The 18795-nt window shown below is 73.7% G+C and overlaps 2 protein-coding genes across 2 annotated transcripts in view; one reads left to right on the top strand and one right to left on the bottom strand.

Annotated features, from left to right (window-relative positions):
- Nucleotides 1-676: 676 nt before the first annotated feature.
- Nucleotides 677-5876, top strand: PRR33 (proline rich 33). The gene is made up of 2 exons (XM_054570710.1): nt 677-753; nt 4042-5876. The coding sequence occupies exon 2, from the start codon at nt 4051-4053 to the stop codon at nt 5398-5400; it is 1350 nt and encodes a 449-aa protein (XP_054426685.1). The 5' UTR covers nt 677-753; nt 4042-4050; the 3' UTR covers nt 5401-5876.
- The window catches only part of LSP1 (lymphocyte specific protein 1), a 29970-nt gene continuing 13748 nt past the window's right edge, over nt 2574-18795 (bottom strand). The window contains exons 2-11 of the mRNA XM_054570671.1: nt 11766-11912; nt 10370-10492; nt 8517-8706; nt 8141-8227; nt 7868-7911; nt 7633-7714; nt 7033-7167; nt 6623-6700; nt 6370-6471; nt 2574-2972 (exon numbers count right to left, since the gene is read on the bottom strand). Coding sequence (XP_054426646.1) covers nt 6382-6471; nt 6623-6700; nt 7033-7167; nt 7633-7714; nt 7868-7911; nt 8141-8227; nt 8517-8706; nt 10370-10492; nt 11766-11912 — 976 coding nt within the window. The 3' untranslated portion in view covers nt 2574-2972; nt 6370-6381. The remainder of the gene's footprint in view (nt 2973-6369; nt 6472-6622; nt 6701-7032; nt 7168-7632; nt 7715-7867; nt 7912-8140; nt 8228-8516; nt 8707-10369; nt 10493-11765; nt 11913-18795) is intronic.

Here is an 18795-nt window from a genome sequence, read left to right as displayed (position 1 = left end):
GGGCCCAGCCCCACCCTGCTCCCTGCCGGCTCTGGGCCCTCAGAGCCCCCTGGGAGGTTCTCGTTGTGCCTCATCCGATCCTCACGAGTTGGAGATAAGGCCACAAGGACCTGAGACAGGCTGGGCGGGGCCCATGGCCAGAGAGCGGGGGGCCGGGTGGGGCCCCTCCCCTGCCCACCTCCCCCGCGCGCCCCCGCCACCGGAGCTGCTGGGGGCGCCCCTGCCCTCCTGGTCGGAACCGGCATTCCTTGTGGGGTCCCTGAGTGGCTCGTGGGCCGCCCTGCCTGCCTCCCCCATGGTGGGGGACTGACCCCTCTTGCTCTGCTGACAGAGAGCTGAAGACCCCCCCAAACACTCAGATGCAGGGGCACACACGGGGACAGCGTCAGGGAGCAGCGGGCCTCGTCTGCAGGCTGGGCGGGTGCCTGGCCTGGGAAGCCACATGGACCCAGCCCCGCTCGGACCGCTTGGGACATGCCCTCAGCCCCGCGGGGCCCGGGGTGCTCAGGGTGGCCCTGCAGTGGCCCCGCTCCGCCAGCAGAGGAGGGCGGCTGCCCGCTCACGCCGCGGCCTCTGGCAGGCGCTCCCCGATGAGTGGCAGGGCCAGAGCGCCAGCGCTGAGGTCAGAGGGTCAGGCAGGTTTTATTTCGGGCCTCAGCGGCCTCCCCTCAGGCGCCGGGCCCGCGGCACAGCCGGGCAGCATCGCGGGCACTGCCTGACAGTGGGCGGCCAGCCGCCGAGGGCCTCCGGCAGGTAATCCACCGGGCCTGGCCCGGCTGCGGGGACCCGAGAGGGCAGGGCAGGGACGCGGCTGGGCCCTGGAGGGGCCCTGGAGGGGCCCTGGAGGGGCTCTGGAGGAGGGGCCGGGGCGGCCCAGCCCAAGCTGCGGCCAGGGACTTGTCTTCGCCCCAGGAGGGGCTTGAGAGCCGGCTGCAGGGCCTCGCCTGCCGGCAGTGCAGGGGGTCTTCCGGTTCGGCCAGGCCCGGCAGAGCCGAGGGGCACTCCCCCTCCCCGCCCGAGCGCCTGGGTTCCAGCTGTCCTTGGGGGTGACCCCCAGGATGGCGGGGAGGGCAGGGTCGCTTCATCATGGCCGGGCCCTCCCTGTGCTTGGCCGGGGGTAGCGGGGCCCCCGGGAGCTGGACCACCTTGGGGGCGCTGAGCGGGCCAGGCGTCACCGGTGCCAGCCGCCCCGCCGTGGCCCGGGCCCCAGGAGTCCCGGCTCTGCCAGGCCCCAGGAGAAGCTGCTGACACAGCGCTTTCGAGCCCTGCGTGCCGCCGCCGCCCCCAACACCCCGGGCGTTTCCGGGATCTGCAGGCCCGGCCTCCTCCGCCTCCCCCGGGGGCGCTGGGCCCGGTGCTGGGGAGCAGGGGTCCTGGGCGAGGCCCTCTCAGGCGGGAGGGCAGGTGGCGGGGGGCGGCGGGCCCTCTGAGCCTCCCGGCCTCCGCGGCGGGCCAGCGCCGACCCCGGGGCCTGCTGTCGCGGCCGCAGTGGAGGGGGAGGGTCAGGGCCGTGGGGCCCGCTGCCCCCGCCTCTCATCCACCCCCCTCTGCCCCGTGGCCTGTCCCCTCTGGTCCCTGCTCACGGCCCCTGCCGGCTGCCCTGCTGTCTCCAGCTGGCAGCCCGTCCTGCTCCGGGTCCTCGGACCCTGCTCTGGACGTGGGCCGGAGCAGGAAAAGGTGGCCGTGACCTCTCGGGTTTTGACCCTTCTTGGCTGTCGCGGCAGCTCTGTCTTTCGGGAGGTTGGCATGTTTCGCCCGTGGAGACCAGAGGCTGGGGGCTCTGGCAGGACCAGGCCTAGAAGGCCAAGGGCCCAGGGCCAGCCTGCGGGGGCTGCTCAGGTGCCTAGTGGGGCAGGGCCGCTAGTCGGACCTGAGTGCGGGCCCGGGGAGAGGCGGGCCTGCGGGGGACTCGCCCTGTCCCCACTTCCCGCCCGAGTCCGCGCGCCCAGCGCCCATCTGTCTGTGCGCGTCCGTTCCCACAAGCCCTATTTCCCGCCCGCCCGCCCGCCCGCCCGCCCTTCATCGCCCACCCCCCGTCCTGTGCGGCAGGCATTTATCTCGCTGTCTGTCCACCACTTGTCCCACTGACTCCACTCACTCCTCGCACAACTATTTCCTGCCCGTCTGCCTCTCATTCCTCTCGAGGCCCATCCATCCTTCCACCCATCCGTCCATCTGTCCACCCATCTATCCATCTTCCACCCACCCATCCATCCACCCGCCCGCCTGCCCCGCCGCCCACCCACCCATATGTCCATCCACCGAACCTTCGCGGAGCGAGGCAGAGCTTGTCCTCGGGGTGCACAGGCCAGAGGCGCACCCTGTTCCGTGCGCTCTGGGGCTCCCACCAGGCCAGGCAGGGAGGAGGCCTCGCAGACCTTCACCCAGGCCGCCACCCGCCTCAGAGCCGCGTCAAATCCCAGAGGCCACTGGCGGGAGGGGGCGTCTGAACCCAGAGGCCAGAGGCCCGGGGCCCACACCATGCCGTGCCGCGGAGTGGCTTTTGCGACCCGGCCAGCCGGCCCCCTTGTCGCTCCCCCATCGAGTGAGCACCGAAGGGCCAGCGCGTGGGGACAGAAAGAGCTTTATTGCGCACAACGGAGGGGCAGCAAGCAGGGGGCGGGGCCGGGCAGGCGCGGCCTGAGCGTCCTGCACAGGCCTCGGTGGCTCCGGGCAGGGGTGGCCCCCGGCAGGTGCCTGCTCTCTGCGTGGGCGGCACCGTCCTCAGCAGCACTTGGCATCCGTGGCGACGGTCCCCTTAGCCAAGCATCGGCGGTGAGAGGCAGAGCCGGCGGGTGAGGGGCGCGGGGGACGGAGGGGGCGGCGGCAGCCGTAGGAGGGGCGTGGGCAGCCAGGCGGGTGACGGGCAGCGGCTTCCTCAGCAGGACGGGGGTGGGCATCCGGCGGGCGCCCCCGGGCGTACGGACAGGGCGTGTGGCGGGAGGTGCCAGCCTGCGCTGGGCCTCAGGACGCTGAAACACAGGGCGGGGGCGGCGTGAGCTGCGGTCCCAAGCGGGCACCCCCGCCCCAGCCCCCAGCCTCTCTCTGCTGGCCCAGCCCACACCCCACTGCCCCCCGCACCGCCAGGGGCTGAGGTCCTGCCGCTGCCCCTGCCGCCGCAGGGCCTGCTGTCGGAGGCTGGGCCCCGGCACCCGGGGCCTTGCTCGGGGGTCCAGTGGTGGAATGCGGCCCGCCCCCCCGCTTGCCTGCAGGTCTGGCAGCCCTCAGAGACGGGCCTGGGGCTCCTGCGGTGGGGGGGGGGGGTCCTGGCCCCCCCCAAGGGCAGGCGGCAGCCCACAGGGAGCCCAGGGCCGACCCCTCAGGCGCCCCCCACCCCCAGGCCTGCGGCTCCTGCGGCAGAGCCAGCGGCCCCCAGGCCTCTCTCCTCCCCCACGCCAGCGGCCTCTGGCGCGGCCCAGACACCATTTGTCAACGTCCTTGCGAGCACGTGGCGCCCAGAAACCAGGGCGGGCGGCTTGGCCGGGACCACCCCAGCCAGGAGGTCTGCGGGAAGATCCGTTTAGCGTAGCTCAGCGAAAATTGCTCCCACCTCCAGGCCAATCGACCTCTGATGATGCGGCCCCGGCCCCCAAGCCCCTGGCCGCCGCCCCCGCTGCCGGCGCGCGGCGGCCGCGCCTGTGGTCAGCCGGCGACGGCGCGGCGCCCCTCACGCGCTTGCAGGAGGACGTGCTTCCTGCCCCGCGGGCGCCTGGCCAGCACGTGCCCCCCGCCTGGAGCCGCCCGTGGGGCTCCCGGCCCCGGCTGCGTCCCAGCCCTCGTCCATCACCCTCCAGCAGCCCCGGCCTCTGCGGGCGCGTTTCTACCCGGGGGTGGCAGAGCCGCCCGCCCACGGCTGCGGCCGCCACGGACGTGCCTGGAACGCACCTGGCAGGTGCCCAGGGCTCCGGGGCATGGGGAGCGACAGCTCCCCGGGCCTCACGTCCTCCCGAATGCGGACAGGTCTCCGCTTGCCCCCTCCCGGGTTGGGGGCTGGGGGCGCGGGGCGCGGGGCTGGCTGACGGCTTCCTCTCCCCTCCGCAGAGCGCAGCGATGGTCATCGCGGCGGCTTCCATGCCGCCCGACGCGGACGGCCTGTGCCCCCAGGGGCCCCCGGGGCCCCCGCCCCCACTGCTCCCGAAGCCTGGGAAAGACAACCTGCGTCTGCAGAGGCTGCTGAGGAAGGCGGCCCGGAGGAACGTGGCGGGGGCCCGGCCCTCTGCCCCGCCGGGGGCTTTCCGCGCCTCCCTGTCCCCCGTGAGCGAGGCCAGCCACGACCAGGAGCCCGCAGCCCCGGGCCCGGCCGAGGCCCTTCGCGTTGTGGCCACCCTGTCCCACACCCCCGTCATCCACCACGTGGCCTCGCCCCTGCAGAAGTCCTCGCTGTCCTTCAGCTTTGCCCAGCGCGGGAGCCTGGCCGCCCCAGGCTCCGGGCCCGCCCGGTCCCCGAGCGGCTTCGCCCGCGTCTCAGCCCCCGCAGCCGGGGCCACGCACGCCAGCCAGGCGCGCGTCTCGCTGGGGCTATCCCCACAGGCTGGGACCCCCGAGCTCCCCGAGAGGGGCCCAGATCGGGGGGGGCCTGGCGGCCAGGATGGAGACGCAGCCCCCCGCGCCCGCGGAGCCCAGCCCTCGATCCCCGTGGCCCACATCCGCCCCCTTCCCGCCGAGGCCCAGGCCAGCAGGCCCTGGCCTGAGGCGCCCCCCGTGCCCCGGCCACCCCCTGGCTCCCAGGCCCCAGGGCCCAGAGAGGCCAGGCCCCGGGTCGTGGTGCCCATAGCTCCCACCTATCGCTCGCCGGGACCCTCGCCTCCCGGGCCGGCCCCCGAAGCTGAGCGCCTGGAGGAGCCCCCCACGGCCGGCCCTGCTGCGGAGGCTGAGCAGGTCTCCAGCCTCCGAGGGGCCTCATCCCCTGCCTTGCCAGCGCACCCAGGTTCCGACCCTGTCCCCGAAGCGGCACCCCCGCCCCGGCTCAGTGGCTGGGCACGTCTCAAGAAGCAGCTGATGGACGAGGTGAAAGAGCCGCCGTTCCCGGGGCCGGAGCCGGGCCCCGAGCAGGCAGAGCAGGAGGGGACGGCCCCCGCAACCCTCTCCCCGCCTGCGCCCCGGCCCCCCGCCGAAACGGCCCCCCGGCCCCCCGCCTCGCGGGCCTCTGGGCTGTGGGACGCGGTGCTGTACCGCATGGCAGTGGCCGAGTCGCACCGGAGCCCGGCGGGGCCCGGGAACGGGACGTGCACCCTGGCCGGCCTCCGCCGCCTGCCCTACCTGTGCCGGCCCCGCTTTAACGCCCGGAAGCTGCAGGAGGCGACCGCGCGGCCCCCTCCCCCGACCCACTCGGTGGTCCTGGAGCGGGGCCCCCAGCCCAGGAACTTCAACCGCACGGCCGCCGGCTGGAGGCTCTGCTGAACCTCTGCAGGGGCAGCCCTGGGGCCGTCGGGCGGACGCAGTCCCAGGAGCTACAGCCTTGGAAGAGGGCAGCAGGACCAGAGGGCTGGGGGGTGCCAGCGGGCGCCGAAGGGGCCTGGCAGTGGCTGGGCCGTCGGGAGGGACAGGTCGGCGCCCGGGAACATGAGGATCGGGGGAAGGGGGGCAGGGCTGGGGGCAGAGCGCGGGGCTGACAGGGAGGAGAGCACCCAGTCCACTGTGAGGCAGGGGCCGGCCAGACTGGCCTCGCACCGGTGCCCGACCAGGTCTCCAGGGAGGCCTGGGGGCTGGGGTGAGGGACACAGAGACCCTGGGGAGGCCTCGGGCCACAGCCCGGGGGCAGGACTCTGGACGGGAAGCCGAGGCAGAAGAAGCGGGCAGGCTGCCCCACCCCCACCCCGGACGCAGAGGTGGCTGGACACGGGTCCTGGGACCCAGGCCACGAATAAAAGTGTGTCGCACCACGGCGGAGGGCTGCTGTCCGACTCCATGCCTGCTGACGGGAAGGGCGGTGGGAACCAGAGGGGTCCCCGGGGAACAGGAGGGCAGGACCAAGGCCCTGGCCCCCTGCAGACCGCCAGCCGGCCCCGGCGGGACCCATGCTCCCAGGGCTCCATGGCCTGGTGCCACCGACCTCCCCTAACACCAGCCCTGCCGTGGCCGGAGAGGCCCAGTGGGGACGCAGTGGCTTCTTCCCAGGACAGAGGCTCGGACTGGCCCCTCGGAGGAGGGCTGAGCAGGGCCGAGGCCCCAGGAGGAACAGGGTTCGGAGGAGGATGGGGTGGGAGCGCACCCGCAGCGGTGGATGCCCAGCCGCATCGGGGCTGTGGCCGGCCACTGGGCCTTCCCAGGCTCCTCTGCAGCCACTGCCACGGGCAAGCAGGCCGTCCACACGGCCACGGTCCCAGAACACACACCGTGCAGCGCGCGCCGGCGGCGCCCTGGACTCACCGGGGGGAGGGCTCAGGGCTCCGCGCCCTCGTCCATCGGCACCTTCTCGTACTTCCCATGTCCGGTGGCCACGAATTTGTACCTCTTCCCGGCCGGGGTGCTCTGCTGCGGGAGTAGGCCGAGAGCCGACGTGAGCAAGGCAGAGGGGGGTGGGCGGCACTGCCTCCAGGAAGCCCCCCAAGGCACTGAGAATGACGCCCCGGGCTTTCCCCCGCTGGGCCGCCTCCCCGCATCGTCCGCCTTTAGGCTCTACCTTAATTGTCGGCGGTGACTTGGTGTCTCCTCTCTGCTCCCAGAAGTTTTTCTTGCTCATGTCCCCAGCCACGATGTCCTGGGGGCAGAAGAAGGGCCAGCTGCACACCGCAGCCTGCGGGACCCCAAGCCCCGGACCCTCTCTCCTGCCTGGCCCTGCCTGGCTCGGGGCCGGGCCTGCCTTCCTGCCTCCTTGTGTGAGAGCCGGGGAGAGGCAGGGTGGGCAGGGCGCACCTTCGACCTTCCCTCAGCCCAGCAGCCTCCTCCACGCGGCCTCCCGTCCTTGGGGCCAGCCTCATGGTGGACCCCGGCTCCCCCAGACTCCCCAGGCCCCGTCGGCCCGAGCCTACGCCGGAAGGGCCCCTCACGCGCCTCACCAAGGAGCCTGGCCTTGCCACAGGAGGGTCCTACCTTGCAGGAGGGGCCCTTGGCAGCCGACTGAGCCTGCACCTCTCCCGTCTCCCACCGGCTCTTGGAGCTCGCCACGGTCATGCTGGGCAGCTCGATGGAGGGCTGGCGAACCAGCTTGGGGGCCCGGCCGGCGGTCTGCAGAGGAGACAGGGCCCGGGGCTGCTTCAGAGGGGGCCACAGGGGTCCCGTCAGAGAGGCCACCGCGAGAGCCTCCGACACACGGTGGCAGCCGCCGGGTCTCCGCCTCCCGGGCGCTGCGGCGAGGGCAGGGCACCCTGGTCAGAGGTGCGCTCCTCCATTCGGGGCGCGCGCGAGACGCCGGGCTCTGCGGAGGCCGGGTGACACGGGGGGACAGGGGACGGGCATGGGCGTCCTCAGGCTGCTCGTGGCACCGAGCTGGGGGTGTGGGTGGGCGGGAGGGTGCTGGTTGTAGAGGGCTGTCGGCTGGACGGAGAGGTGTCGGCCGGATGGAGAGGTGTCGGTTGGGTGGAGGGGCGTCGATTGGAGGGCCGTTGGTTGGACAGACGGGTGTTGTTTGGACGGGGGAACAGCCACGTGACCGGAGGCCAGGCCCGGCAGACGCGCAGAGGCCGCGCGTACCTCGACGGCCTGGGTGTACTGCTCCAGCCGCTCATCGATCTTGGAGACAGGCAGGACAGGCTGGGACCGCTTCACGCTGTTACTGGAGGGGAGGAGGAGGGTCACGCCCCATGCGCCTCGCTAGGCGCCCCCACCCCGCGCTGAGGCCTGGGCGAGCGCCCTCGGGCGCCCCGGTGTCCACCCCCTCCCACTCTGGGAGAACCCGGGTCCCAGCCCGGAAGGCCAGTGGACGCACCTCTTCTCGATGGAGCGGGCCAGGGACTCGGCTCTGTCGATGAGCTGTGCAGGGCGGGCAGAGGTGTGAGCCTCCCAGGCCGAGCGAGGCCCACGCTCCGTCCCTGCCCCGGTGTGGCTCCCATCCAGTGCTGGGAGTGAGGAGGGGTGGGGGCGAGCGGGGGCCCGGGGGGCGGCAGAGAAAGAGCAGGAGCTCTCCCTAATCCGGGGCTGGCGCGGGCTGCTTCTTGGGCTGGGAGGGAGGAAAAGGCAGCAGGCTTTGCGCTTGACCTACTTTGGCGCTGGGGCTCAGGGGCGGCGAGCCCGGCTCCGTGGTCTCCTCCAAGACCAAGGTACTAGGTGTCCTGGGCTGCTGACATTCCTGAAATTAAGAGCAAAAAAATCTGAGCCCGAGGGACCTAGGCGACCCTCCCCCTGCCCCCGCCTGCACCGCCTGGGACCTGTCGGAGCAGCTCTCTCCCCCCCGGGGCCTGGGGTCCTTCCCAGCCCTGACGTGCTTCGGTTCTGGAACTCTCTGCAGCAGGGCCTGAGCATGTGGGCTCACCGAGCCCCACCAGACTGTGGGTGAGGGGTGCTGGCTCTCTCTCGGCAGGGCCCACAGGGTGCACAGGGAGCAGGAAGGGGCGCAGCCCAGACCCCGGGGACACCACCTTCACCTGCTCCTCGGCCTCCCCCGCCTCTGCGAGGCCCGGGCTGCCCTGGCCGGTCTCCTCGGGGCCCACGGGCCCCGTGCACTCGGGCTCTGACCCCCCCAGGAGCTCGGAACCAGGGCTCAGACGCAGTTCCTCCAGGCAGACTCCGGCAGGGCTCAGCTCGTCACCGCTCTGGTCCCCGCAGGGCCTGTGGGGGGAAGAGGGACGCGGCCTGACCGAGGGTCCTTCGGTCCCGCTGTCCAGGTCCCGTCCTGTTTCCTAGGCTCAGGCTCCCCATCTGAGGGGTGGGCCGGTCAGGCCCCTTGAGGCCGAGGTACCCCGAGACCCGGCACCTTCGGGGGCGGGGGCACAAGGACCCGGCAGCCAGCCCCTCCCCACGGAGGGCCACCCTGGCTGAGGCCAGACCTGCAGGCCCCGCGGACAGGCCCCGCCTCACGCCCTGCCCGTCCTCGTCCACCCTGCGGCCAAGGCTGCCCCTCTCCGTGGGTGGCGCCGGGGCCTCGGGGACGAGGCTGTTGCGTGGGAATGAGGTGGGGTCTGTGGGTGGTCTGGGGGGTTGGTCAGCTGGCGGACAGGCCAGGGCCGGCCCCGGCGAGGACGCGTCCCCAGGCAGAGGGGCCGCCTGAGCTGGCCCCGCGCGAGGGGCGGCCAGCCTGCTGGCCGCCGGCCGCTCTGCATTTGAGCGGGACTGAACCTGGAGAAGAAGGTGGGAAATTCTCGAATTTTCCATGATTTCAGGCCCCTTGGTGTTCGTGCCAAGCAGGACCCAGACCCACCGCCCAGGGCGGGCTGGGGCCCAGCCAGCAGCAGGCACACAGAGGGCCCATTCAGCCGCCGTGGGGCGGCGGGCGCGCAGGGCCAGGCAGGTGTGGGGGTGCAGGGAGGAGAGGCCGGGGCTCCACGGAAGAGCCAAAGTGCCCCCTGCTGGCGGGAATGGTGCCTGCCGCGGGCGGGAGGAAGGAGCAGGGCGGGTGGGCCACCCAGCCGGCCCGGGCCCCACTCCGGACGTGCAGCCTGTGCTTACAAAGGCGGATGGGGGAAACTGAGGCCTGGAGGGGCTGGGGGGCGTGGGAGGTTGCCTGTGTGGGTCGGAAGGCGGCCGGCAGAGCCACGGAGGGCCCCCCGCTACAGGCCAGGGCTGCTGGCGGGGCCGGGAGGTGGCCTGGATTCGGGGGGGCAGGCGTGGGGGTCTGGTGACACTCAGGGCAGAGGGAGGCCCTGCTCCCCAGCCGGAGCCCCCAAGCAGAAACGGGACCCTGAGCGAACGGCCTGCAGAGCTGGGAGAGCAGCTCAGCAGCCCCGCTGCTCGGAGCCCTGAGCTCGGGGGGTGGGGGGCCAGGCCCCAGGAGCAGCCCCCCGTCCTGGGTCTGGGGGTACGTGGGCTCCCACCCCCGCCCACCCCGGTTCAGCCCGGCAAACACGTCTGCACATCTGGAAAGCTTGTCCCCCAGGCCGCCGCGCGGGCCCGCACATCTGGAAATACCTGCTCCCCTCCGTGGGAATGGAGGGCAGCCAGCCCCGGGGGAGGAGGGGCGGGCGCGGGGGCCAGGGCCTCCGTTACGTAAGCGGGCTGCAGATGTGGGCTGATGTGGCAACGCCCGCAGGCCGCAGCTGGTCTGGATGGGGCCCAGGGCCCTGGGGAGCCCAGGAATGAGATTTCCTCACCGCGGCTCCACAACCCCTCGCGCCGCCTGGCTGTCTCGCTCTCTTCCTCCCTCGCCCCCTCCCAGGCGTGGGGCCCTTTTGGGGGGCCGGCTGGGAAGGGGAGCGGAGGCCTACTGCTCAGGCCCACGGTGGGGGCGACAGAGCCCCTGTGGCAGGCCCGTCTCCTGCCTTGAACCCCCACTTGCCTGTCCTCCTCCTGCTCCCCGTCCGGGCCCCCTCCCCGAGGGGGCGGCTGCAGCTCCGGCTTCTGGGACCAGTCGCTGAACCCCTCGTCCTCGTCCAGTCCAGGCCCCTCCGAGGCCTCCAGGCTGAGGGGAGAGAGCAGCAGGGGCTCGGGCGGGGCCGGGGACCCCCATCCCACCCTCCCAGGCCCTGCGCACCCCGGAGGCGTTCCACATGGCTGCACCCCATCTGTGGTCCGAGGGCCCCAAGGGCAGGACTGTGTCCCCCGTCAGCCCAGGGCCCCCCCAGAGCCGGGCCGTGTCCCCCCCGTCAGCCCAGGGCCCCCCCAGAGCCGGGCCGTGTCCCCCCCGTCAGCCCAGGGCCCCCCCAGAGCCGGGCCGTGTCCCCCCCGTCAGCCCAGGGCCCCCCCAGAGCCGGGCCGTGTCCCCCCCGTCAGCCCAGGGCCCCCCCAGAGCCGGGCCGTGTCCCCCCCGTCAGCCCAGGGCCCCCCCAGAGCCGGGCCGTGTCCCCCCCGTCAGCCCAGGGCCCCCCCAGAGCCGGGCCGTGTCCCCCCGTCAGCCCAGGGCTCCCCCAGAGCTGGGCCGTGTCCCCCCGTCAGCCCAGGGCCCCCCCAGAGCTGGGCCGTGTCCCCCCCGTCAGCCCAGGGCCCCCCCAGAGCCGGGCCGTGTCCCCCCGTCAGCCCAGGGCTCCCCCAGAGCTGGGCCGTGTGCCCCCCGTCAGCCCAGGGCCCCCCAGTCAGCATGTGCCTTCCTGTCTTCTTAGCAGAGCCCCCAAGCTCCTTCCCTGGCAGCTGTGTGAACCCCTGTGCTCTGTCTCCCGCAACAGGCCTGTGACCCTGATGCTCAGGGGTCCCCTGCCTGCCCCCCAGCCTCCGCCGGTCTGCACAGGACCGGGCCCAGGGGGCCGTGACCGCGGCAGGACCCCACCCCGCCCAGAGCTGCTGACTCGGAGAAAACGGAACAGAGCAGGGCTGGGAGGGGGCGACGTTGGAAAAGCAGCCCATTCCAGCCGGGCGGGGTGGGGGGGGGCCTCCTGGGCCGGGGAGGGAGCGGGCGGGCCAGGGCCCCGCCGACTTGGCCTTGGTCTCCGTGAGTCACCGGCAGCCGGGAGCCTGGGCGGGGGGCTTGGGGCCCAGGGCCCTGCAGCTGGGGTCAGAGTCCGTCCAAGCAAGGGCCGGGCGCTCGGCGTGGCCAGGGCCTGCACCCCAGGGGCCTCCGGGAGGGGGGCTGCAGGCAGGCGCGGCCGGCAGAGCCGAGGGCTCCCTGCGCCCCCGGGGCGGGGACGCCCCTTACCCATGAGCACCCACCAGCCCTGTCCCGGCTCGGGTCAGGCCCCCAGCGCCCGCCTCTGCCCAGGCCGCGGGGCCAGGCCGGCCGGCGGGGGCAGCTTGCAGCTTACAGCTTCTCCTGCTCCGGGGACCCCGGGGGCTCCGGGGACCGGCTGCCTCCATCCCAGGCGTGGGCCTGCAGGTACCCGTCTCTCTCCTGCCGGCATGGCCCCTGGGCAGCCTCCTCCTCATCTTCGGGGCTCCACTGCGTGGCGGGCCTGCAGGACACGGAGAGACGGTCACGCCACAGCCTGTGCGCCCACTCCTCCGGGCCTCGCCGGCCTCACCGGGGCTGCGTGGAGGGGGCTGCACGGCCCCGCCCTCCGCCGACCTCAGTCTCCCCGTCTTTCAGGCAGGGTCATGTGCGACACTGTGAAGGTGCCCCGGGGGGGGGGCGCCAGTCCCGGGGCTCTGCCCGCATCTGGCTTCCGGGTGCCTCCTGGCCCTGGCAGGCCTGGAGTCCAGGCCTGGAGAAGCCCATGGGTCCTCCTGCCACCAGCCTGGGCTCCTGGACCCGAGCAGAGCCAGGCTGCAGGCCAGAGTGCCCTTGGCTCCAGGCAGGGCCCCAGAGGGCATGGAAGGCGTACGGAGCTGGCGTCAGGGGTCCCGCCTGAGCCCGGTGACAATGGCCCAGCCGGACACTGCCACCCTGGGCCGGGGCCTGGGCCTGGGCCTGCATCAGGCGCGACAGACCAGCCAGCCAGCTGCCTCGCTGCCTCGACCACCCCAGCTGGGGCGCTCCTCCCTGCTCCTCCGGAGCACGGGGACGTGGGAGACGGTGGCCCCACATGAGGGCTCGAGGCCCCGAGAAGAGGAGCCCCCAGCCTGGGCCGGCCCCGCTCCCAACGGCGGCCCGGCAGCTCGGCTCACCCAGCGGCACCCAGCTCCTCTCAGAGCCCTGCGTGGGGTCGCGGTGGGCTCTTTCACAGATGGGGAAACCGAGGCCCACGGCAGAGCCAGGCCCAGGAGAACTCCCCCAACCCCCGCCCTGTCCTCAGGGCTACAGGAGGGAGGCCTGGGGCGGCGGGGGGGGGGGCGGTCCTCGGCCCAGAGACCCAGACCCTCGGTGTGGAGCCGGCACGGCCCTGCCCCGCACCCCGTGCCCCTGCAGCCCTGGGGGGGCCCCGGGTCCCCACTTCGGCAGGGCGCGCCGCCCCCCTGCCCAGCCCCCCTGCCCGTGTCCGCTGCCTGACCCCGCGGCGCAGCCGGCGCTATCTCGTGGGCCTCCCGCGGCCCCGCCCCCGCCCCTCCGGCAGCGTGATCTAATCTCTCCTAAGTCTCCTCGGAGCCTCGCAGACAAAAGCCAGGCCCCTCCGCAGCCTCAGCCCGGGCCCGCTCCCCCCCTTCGCGGGCGGCCGTGGGACTCTGGCCTCCGCACCCCCGTCCGCCCCCACTCCCGCCCCACGGGCCCCAGGGAGCCCCTGATCCCCCACACCTGGCCCCCTCACAGGGGCCCCAAGCCGGGGGCTGCAGCCCCTTCCCTGTGGAATGTGGAGGCTGGGGGGCCCTCGGGCCTCTGCGGGGCCCGGGCCTGGGGCTCCTGCACCCCCCCGCCGCCTGCCCCCGCAGTCTCTCCGAACGGCCGGTGGGAGGGCGGTGCCACGGTGCGGGCTGCGGGGTGCAGGAAGGCGCCCCGCAGCCCTGTCCGGGGGCAGCCGTTCCTTGGAGCAGCGGGACGGCCATTTTGTTCCCCTCGCTCGGCGCGCCAGGCCGCACGGCCATGCCTGGGTTGGGTGCTCGGATGGCCTGTGTGGCTGGTGTCTGCGTGGGCCCCCGGGGGGAGCCCGCGCAGGCCTCCCTGCCCCCCAGGGCTGTTCTCCTGCCCCCAGACCGCCCTGCCGAGCCCTGGGGACCCGGCCCGGCAGGGCTCTTGGGCTTGAGCGTGGGCACGTCCCCCAGGCCTCCCCCGGGGGGACGTGCTCAGGCCACCGGAGCCCCTTGCAGCCCGCGCTTGGCGCCCAGCACCCGTGGCCAGGCCTCCCGTGTGCGGGCACATGCACATGCTCTCTCCGTGAGCCCCACACACGGGCCCACGTAAGCACACGTACCCACAGCCCACGGCACGCTCACATGCGTGCCCCACGGACGTGCACGGGCAGAGCAGACGTGGGGACAAGGTGAGGGCGAAATGGCAGGAACGGCCCCCCGCGCTCTGTTTACTGTTTGCCTGGCCGTTGCCCTGACGACGAGTTGGGAGAGGCCGGGGCGCGTTTGCTGAGAACACCTTCCCAGAGGCCCCTCTGAGGGTCGGTCGCCCCCCGCGCCTGCCACCACACAGGACCCCCGGAGTCCTCCCGGGCAGGGAGCTCGGGGGGCAGAGTGGGGTGCCGGGCAGGGGTCCCCGGGTGTCTCCCCAAAACCCTGCACCGAGAGAAGCCACCCCAGCCGGCAGCCCCTGACCCAGAGGCCCAAGGACAAGGAGCCTGCCGGGCCCCTTCCCTCCCGCCTCCTCCCCCTCCCCACGGCCCCAGGATGTGAGTAATGCAGCCCCTCCTGGCCCCCTCCCATGACCTCAGCCCGCGCTGATCCACAGCTGGGCCCTGTTCTGGGAACTGAGAAGGGGGCGGCTCTCCTGGGGTGGGGTGGGGGCCTGGCCTGGGAAAGGCGCCCCCGGCCAGAGGCCCAGGCCCCTTGGCACGCTCAGCGGAGCTGTCAGGACGCTGGCGACAGCCGGCCGCCTGCGGCCCCAGCTCAGCCGCTGCAGCTGCAAGGGATTTGCTGTTCCTCCGCAGAGGCAATTAGGCGATTTCCTGTGTCTGTTCCGGCCCCGCGCTTGGGGCCCAGGGTTCAGCCCGGGGGGCGCGGGAGTGGGGCTCGGGCCTCCCCCTCCCGGGGTCAGGCTCCACCGCGGGGGCCCGGTCTCCCCCCTTGCCCGCGCACACTGGCGGCCGCCGCCTCCTGGCTCCCCGCTCGCTCGGAGTGGGGGGTCCCTGAATTCAGGGGTTGCCCGCTCTGGCTGGGTCCATCGTCTGCAGCCCCCAACTCAAAACCCCGGCCCCCTCCTCTCCCTCCTCCGTGCGGTCCTGGGCCAGGCCTGGCCCTCCCGGCAGCGGTCCCACCCACTTCCTCCCCTGCCTGCGTGGCTGCCTCCAGAAGGGGCCTCAGGCCTGGGCCCTGTCTCGACTCTGCCCCCTGCAGGCGGCTGGTGGGCTGCCCCACCGGCTCTCAGTGGTGCCCACCGGGCTGCTCAGAGGCCTGGGGAGAGCTGGGGGCTCGGCTGAGGCCCAAGGGAGAACAGCCAGCCCAGGCCCCTCGCGGGGGACTTCTGCAGGCCACAAGTCTCTGGACGCCATGGCGGGAGTTGACTGGGGGGCCTGGAGCGCTGCGCTGGTCCCCCACCCTCATGCCCAGCCTCCCTGGGGTCCGTGTGCCATGGACCGGAGTGGACACTTGCGGAGGGACAGGCCGTGAGTGAAGGGACAGAGAGCTGAGGGAAAGGACCCCCCGAGATCCCGAGGAGGGCGGAAAGCAAGCGCCCCGATCACCCCCCGTCACAGAGCGGGACCCCCAGGCGGAGCCTGGCCCCTCTCGAGGAGCTCTGGGGGGGCCGCGTGCACCCCGCCCTCGGGGGCGCCCCTTGCTAATTGCGCGAGGCAGGGTCCTGGCCCGGGAGGGCTGGGGAGGGTCTGTGGCAGGGCGCTTCCAGGGGCCGGCTGGCACTCCCCTTGGCAGGGGCAGCTGGGGGTGCAGCTGTAGGGGGGGCACAAAGAGCCCCGAGCCAGCTCGCAGCAGGTGGGTGGCGGGTGGGGCGCAGGAGCGCGAGGCGCCCCGGGCGGGGGTGTGGGGCGCTGCAGCTGCCGGGACCCTCCCCCACCGTCCTGGCCCCGGTCCAGCCCAGCCCCCTCCAGCGGCACCTTCCTGAGTGTGCCTGCGTCTGTGCCTGGCGGGGCCCAGGGGAGGCCACCCCTGTCCTGGTGGCCGCAGGCCCGGCCGGGCCCCTGCTGCCCGGGAAGCTCGGGGGGCAACCTTCCGCTCGGGGCTGAAAGCCGCGCGGGGTCTGTGGGCCCAGGAGACGGCGGGGCGGGGGCGCGGGCAGGCCAGCCGCCCGCGGACACCGGGGTGGCTGAGGCTGGGCGGGGGGAGCGGCTGCGGGAAGGTGGGCGGCGGTCCCCACGTCCCCCCTGAGGGCAGCTCTGGCAGGTCTTGTGCCAGCACAGGCCCCGTCAGGCTAACATTCTGGGAGGAGGCCCAGCTGGCACGTGGAGGAGGGAGAAGGAACAGGCAGGGACGGTCCCCCCGCGCCGTGGGGAGGCCGAGGGGATAGGTTTGGGGGGGGCACAGAGTTGGCCTTGGGCGTGCAGAGTGGGCTGCGTGGGGACCCCTCTGGGGGACGGTCCATGGGGTGGAACTGCGGGGGAGGGCAGAGCTCTGGGAGCAAGTCCACCGGAGCCGAAAGGCCAGGGACCGGGAGTGAGAGTCAGGGAGGCCGGGAGCGCCGGCCGAAGGCCCTGCTGCCTCCTCACCAGGCCCTTTCTCCAGCCAGGGCGCCTCCCGGTTAACGCTGAGGTCCCCCGGCGACTGGCTGGCTGGTCACAGTCACACCACCACAGGGGGCCCGCCTCAGTGTCCCCATGAATGAGGCCGAGGGTGCTGAACAGCACCCCCAATTGCAGGCACTCCTGGGGAGGGGCGTCAGGGCGGGGCCGGAGCCAGGGGCCAGGGTGGTGCCAGGCCTTGGGAAGGCTCCGGGCAGACGGACTGAGCCGAGGGCCCCGGGGTCACGGGGGTTCCAAGCAGGAACCGGGGCAGGGTCGGAGGCGGCTGGCTGGGGCTGTGCGGTGGGGAGCCAGCGGTCATCCTCGGGCAGCGGGACGAGGCCTGCGGGGGCAGGGACGTGGGGTGGGGGCGAGGGCCGAGCGGAGGGGCTGCAGGGCCGGGCCAGGCTGGCCGGCACTCAGTCGCCCAAGGAGGGCAGCCCAGGAAGGTCAGAGAGCCGCGAGGCCGCTCCAGGGAGGAGGAAGGGGCTGGGCCCATGGCCGCGCCGAGCGGCCTCGGACCCCGGCCCAGCCTCCAGCGCCCCGTCGTAAAGCGGGGCTCCGATCTCGTCAGCCAGGAGACAACTGGGACTGTCCCCGCTGGGCCCAGCCCCAGCCACCCCAAAGCTGGCGCTGCTGGCAGACCTGTGCCCCCGAAAGAGGAGGCCAATGCCCCGGCGGGGCAGGCCTGGCCCACACCCTGCACCCCGTCCCTCCTAGCCCCGAGCAGCCTCCAGGAGGGCGGGCCGTTGGCCTGTAGAACTGGCCTTTCCCACAACCGGGCGGGGGGGCGGTGCGGCAGTCCGCAGGGCCCACGCGGGGAGTGCGGGGGACCCAAGGGCCTGGCCCCGGGCCGCTGGGCCCCGCAGAGCACCCCGCCCCGTGCTGGGGAGACAGGCAGAACCGAGGCCTCCGGGAGCCCCAGGCCGGTGGGCGAGAGGCCGCACGCCCCGAGGCGGGGCACCCGGGGGACCCCTACTGAGGCACAGGGCTGCGTGACCCGGGAGGCCAGCTTCCCGCTCTGAGCCACACCTCGGGGCCAAGGCCAGGGCAGCCGGTTCACGGGCGTCTGCACACGGACAGGGGCCGCTCGGTCCCGCACCCCTCGCCTTCCCAGGGCGCGGCACTTGGGGGCACTCGTTTGGGGGGACACCTAGCTGCCCCACCCAGAGCCCCCGAAGCCAAGGAACGCCTCTCTGCAAGTCTTTCCCGACCAGCCCCAAGGACAGACCAGGAAGGGCTGCCTCTGTCTCAGCCTCTGGTCAAGCCCCAGCCCTCGTCCGCTCTGGGCCTCCGCCCTGCCGGCCCGCGGCGGCCGCGTCCCTGGCTCCCGACGCCACTCAGCCCGCGGCTTCCCCGTCCCCTCTCGAGGTGCCACTGAGTTCACCCAGCTCAGTGGGGGCTGCCGCCCCACCTCCTCCCTGGCCGAGCTCCCTGCTCCCCCCAGCGACACCCGATACCTGCCACCTGCTCCGTAATCCCTCACCAGCACAGCTTTGAGGTCCTCAAAATGCCCCCGCCCTCCCCAGGCCTCCGTCTAGGCAGCCCCCACCCCGCCAGGTGCTGGGAGCCCAAAGGTGGTGAGATTTCCTCCCTGCCCTCGCAGATCCCAGTGTCTGCCAAGGACGCCGGCGTGGCGCCGACCCCGACACCCGACACCCGTGGTGTGGCTCACGGGCCACACAGGAGGGACCCTACCCCAAGCCTCTGTTTGGAGAGGGGAGTAGCCGGCAGGAAGTCCTCCCAGGAGGGGCCCCTGGGTCTGCGCCCGCCGGGAGGGGCGAGGGGACAAGGTGTAGAGAGGAAGGGGCAGGGAGCTCACGGTCGGGCATCTGGGGGATGTTGTGAGGGGCCGCGGCCCGGGGGCACCGAGGACCCCGCCTGCCCCCAGCCCCGTGCTCTCCCCACCCCTCCCAGAGCCCGGATTTGAAGCCCCAGGACCCACAGTCGCAGCACCTCCCACGCAGCTGCCCCTGGGGTCACCGTGGTGCAGGAGGGGCACCTGCTCCCATGGGCCCCCCGTCTCCCACTGCCCTCGCGGACGAGCAAGACCCCGGCCCAGCCCCGGAGGCGCGGAGGCCCAGCCCTTGACAGCAGCTGTCTCCCGAGCCCCCATGATGCACTGTGCCCTTGGGCTCCGGAGAGGGCTCCCCGACACCTGCCCCGTGCGGGCGGCCGGGGTGCCCACACGGCCCCTCGGGGGCCAGGCTCTGAGTGCCGGGCGGGGCGACCGCAGCACAAGCCTGCCCGCCACAGCGCCCCGCCCGGAGGCCCCGCGGGGGCTCCGGGACGGGGGTGCTGCCGCCCAGGCGGCCGGGCACTGGCGGGCAGGTCCAGCCCCGGGGTGCTTCACCCACTCCCAGGTCTTCCCTTACGATGAGGGGCCCTTGACGGTCCTGCTGAGGCCGGAACCCGGGCCCCCCACCCTGGGCGGAGTCAGGGACCCTCCGCCTCTGCCTCAGAGCAGAGTCCAGAGTCCCACCAACCGGCCCGTCACCTCCCGCTGGCTGGCGGTCCTACCTCTTGGGATGTGCTCCGTGGTCAGCCTCCTCCACATCGCGGCCCCCCTCGGCTCTGACCAGCCACCCGTCCGGGCTTGGGGTCGGAGGTCAGGGCCTCCCCGGCT

This window comes from Pteronotus mesoamericanus, unplaced genomic scaffold (genome assembly GCF_021234165.1).
Source record: "Pteronotus mesoamericanus isolate MK-2021 breed Mesoamerican mustached bat unplaced genomic scaffold, CSHL_Meso_final contig_214, whole genome shotgun sequence".
In the NCBI taxonomy this organism is placed as follows: domain Eukaryota; kingdom Metazoa; phylum Chordata; class Mammalia; order Chiroptera; family Mormoopidae; genus Pteronotus; species Pteronotus mesoamericanus.
Note: the sequence above shows the minus strand (reverse complement) of the source record. Positions and strands in the feature narration are given on the sequence as shown.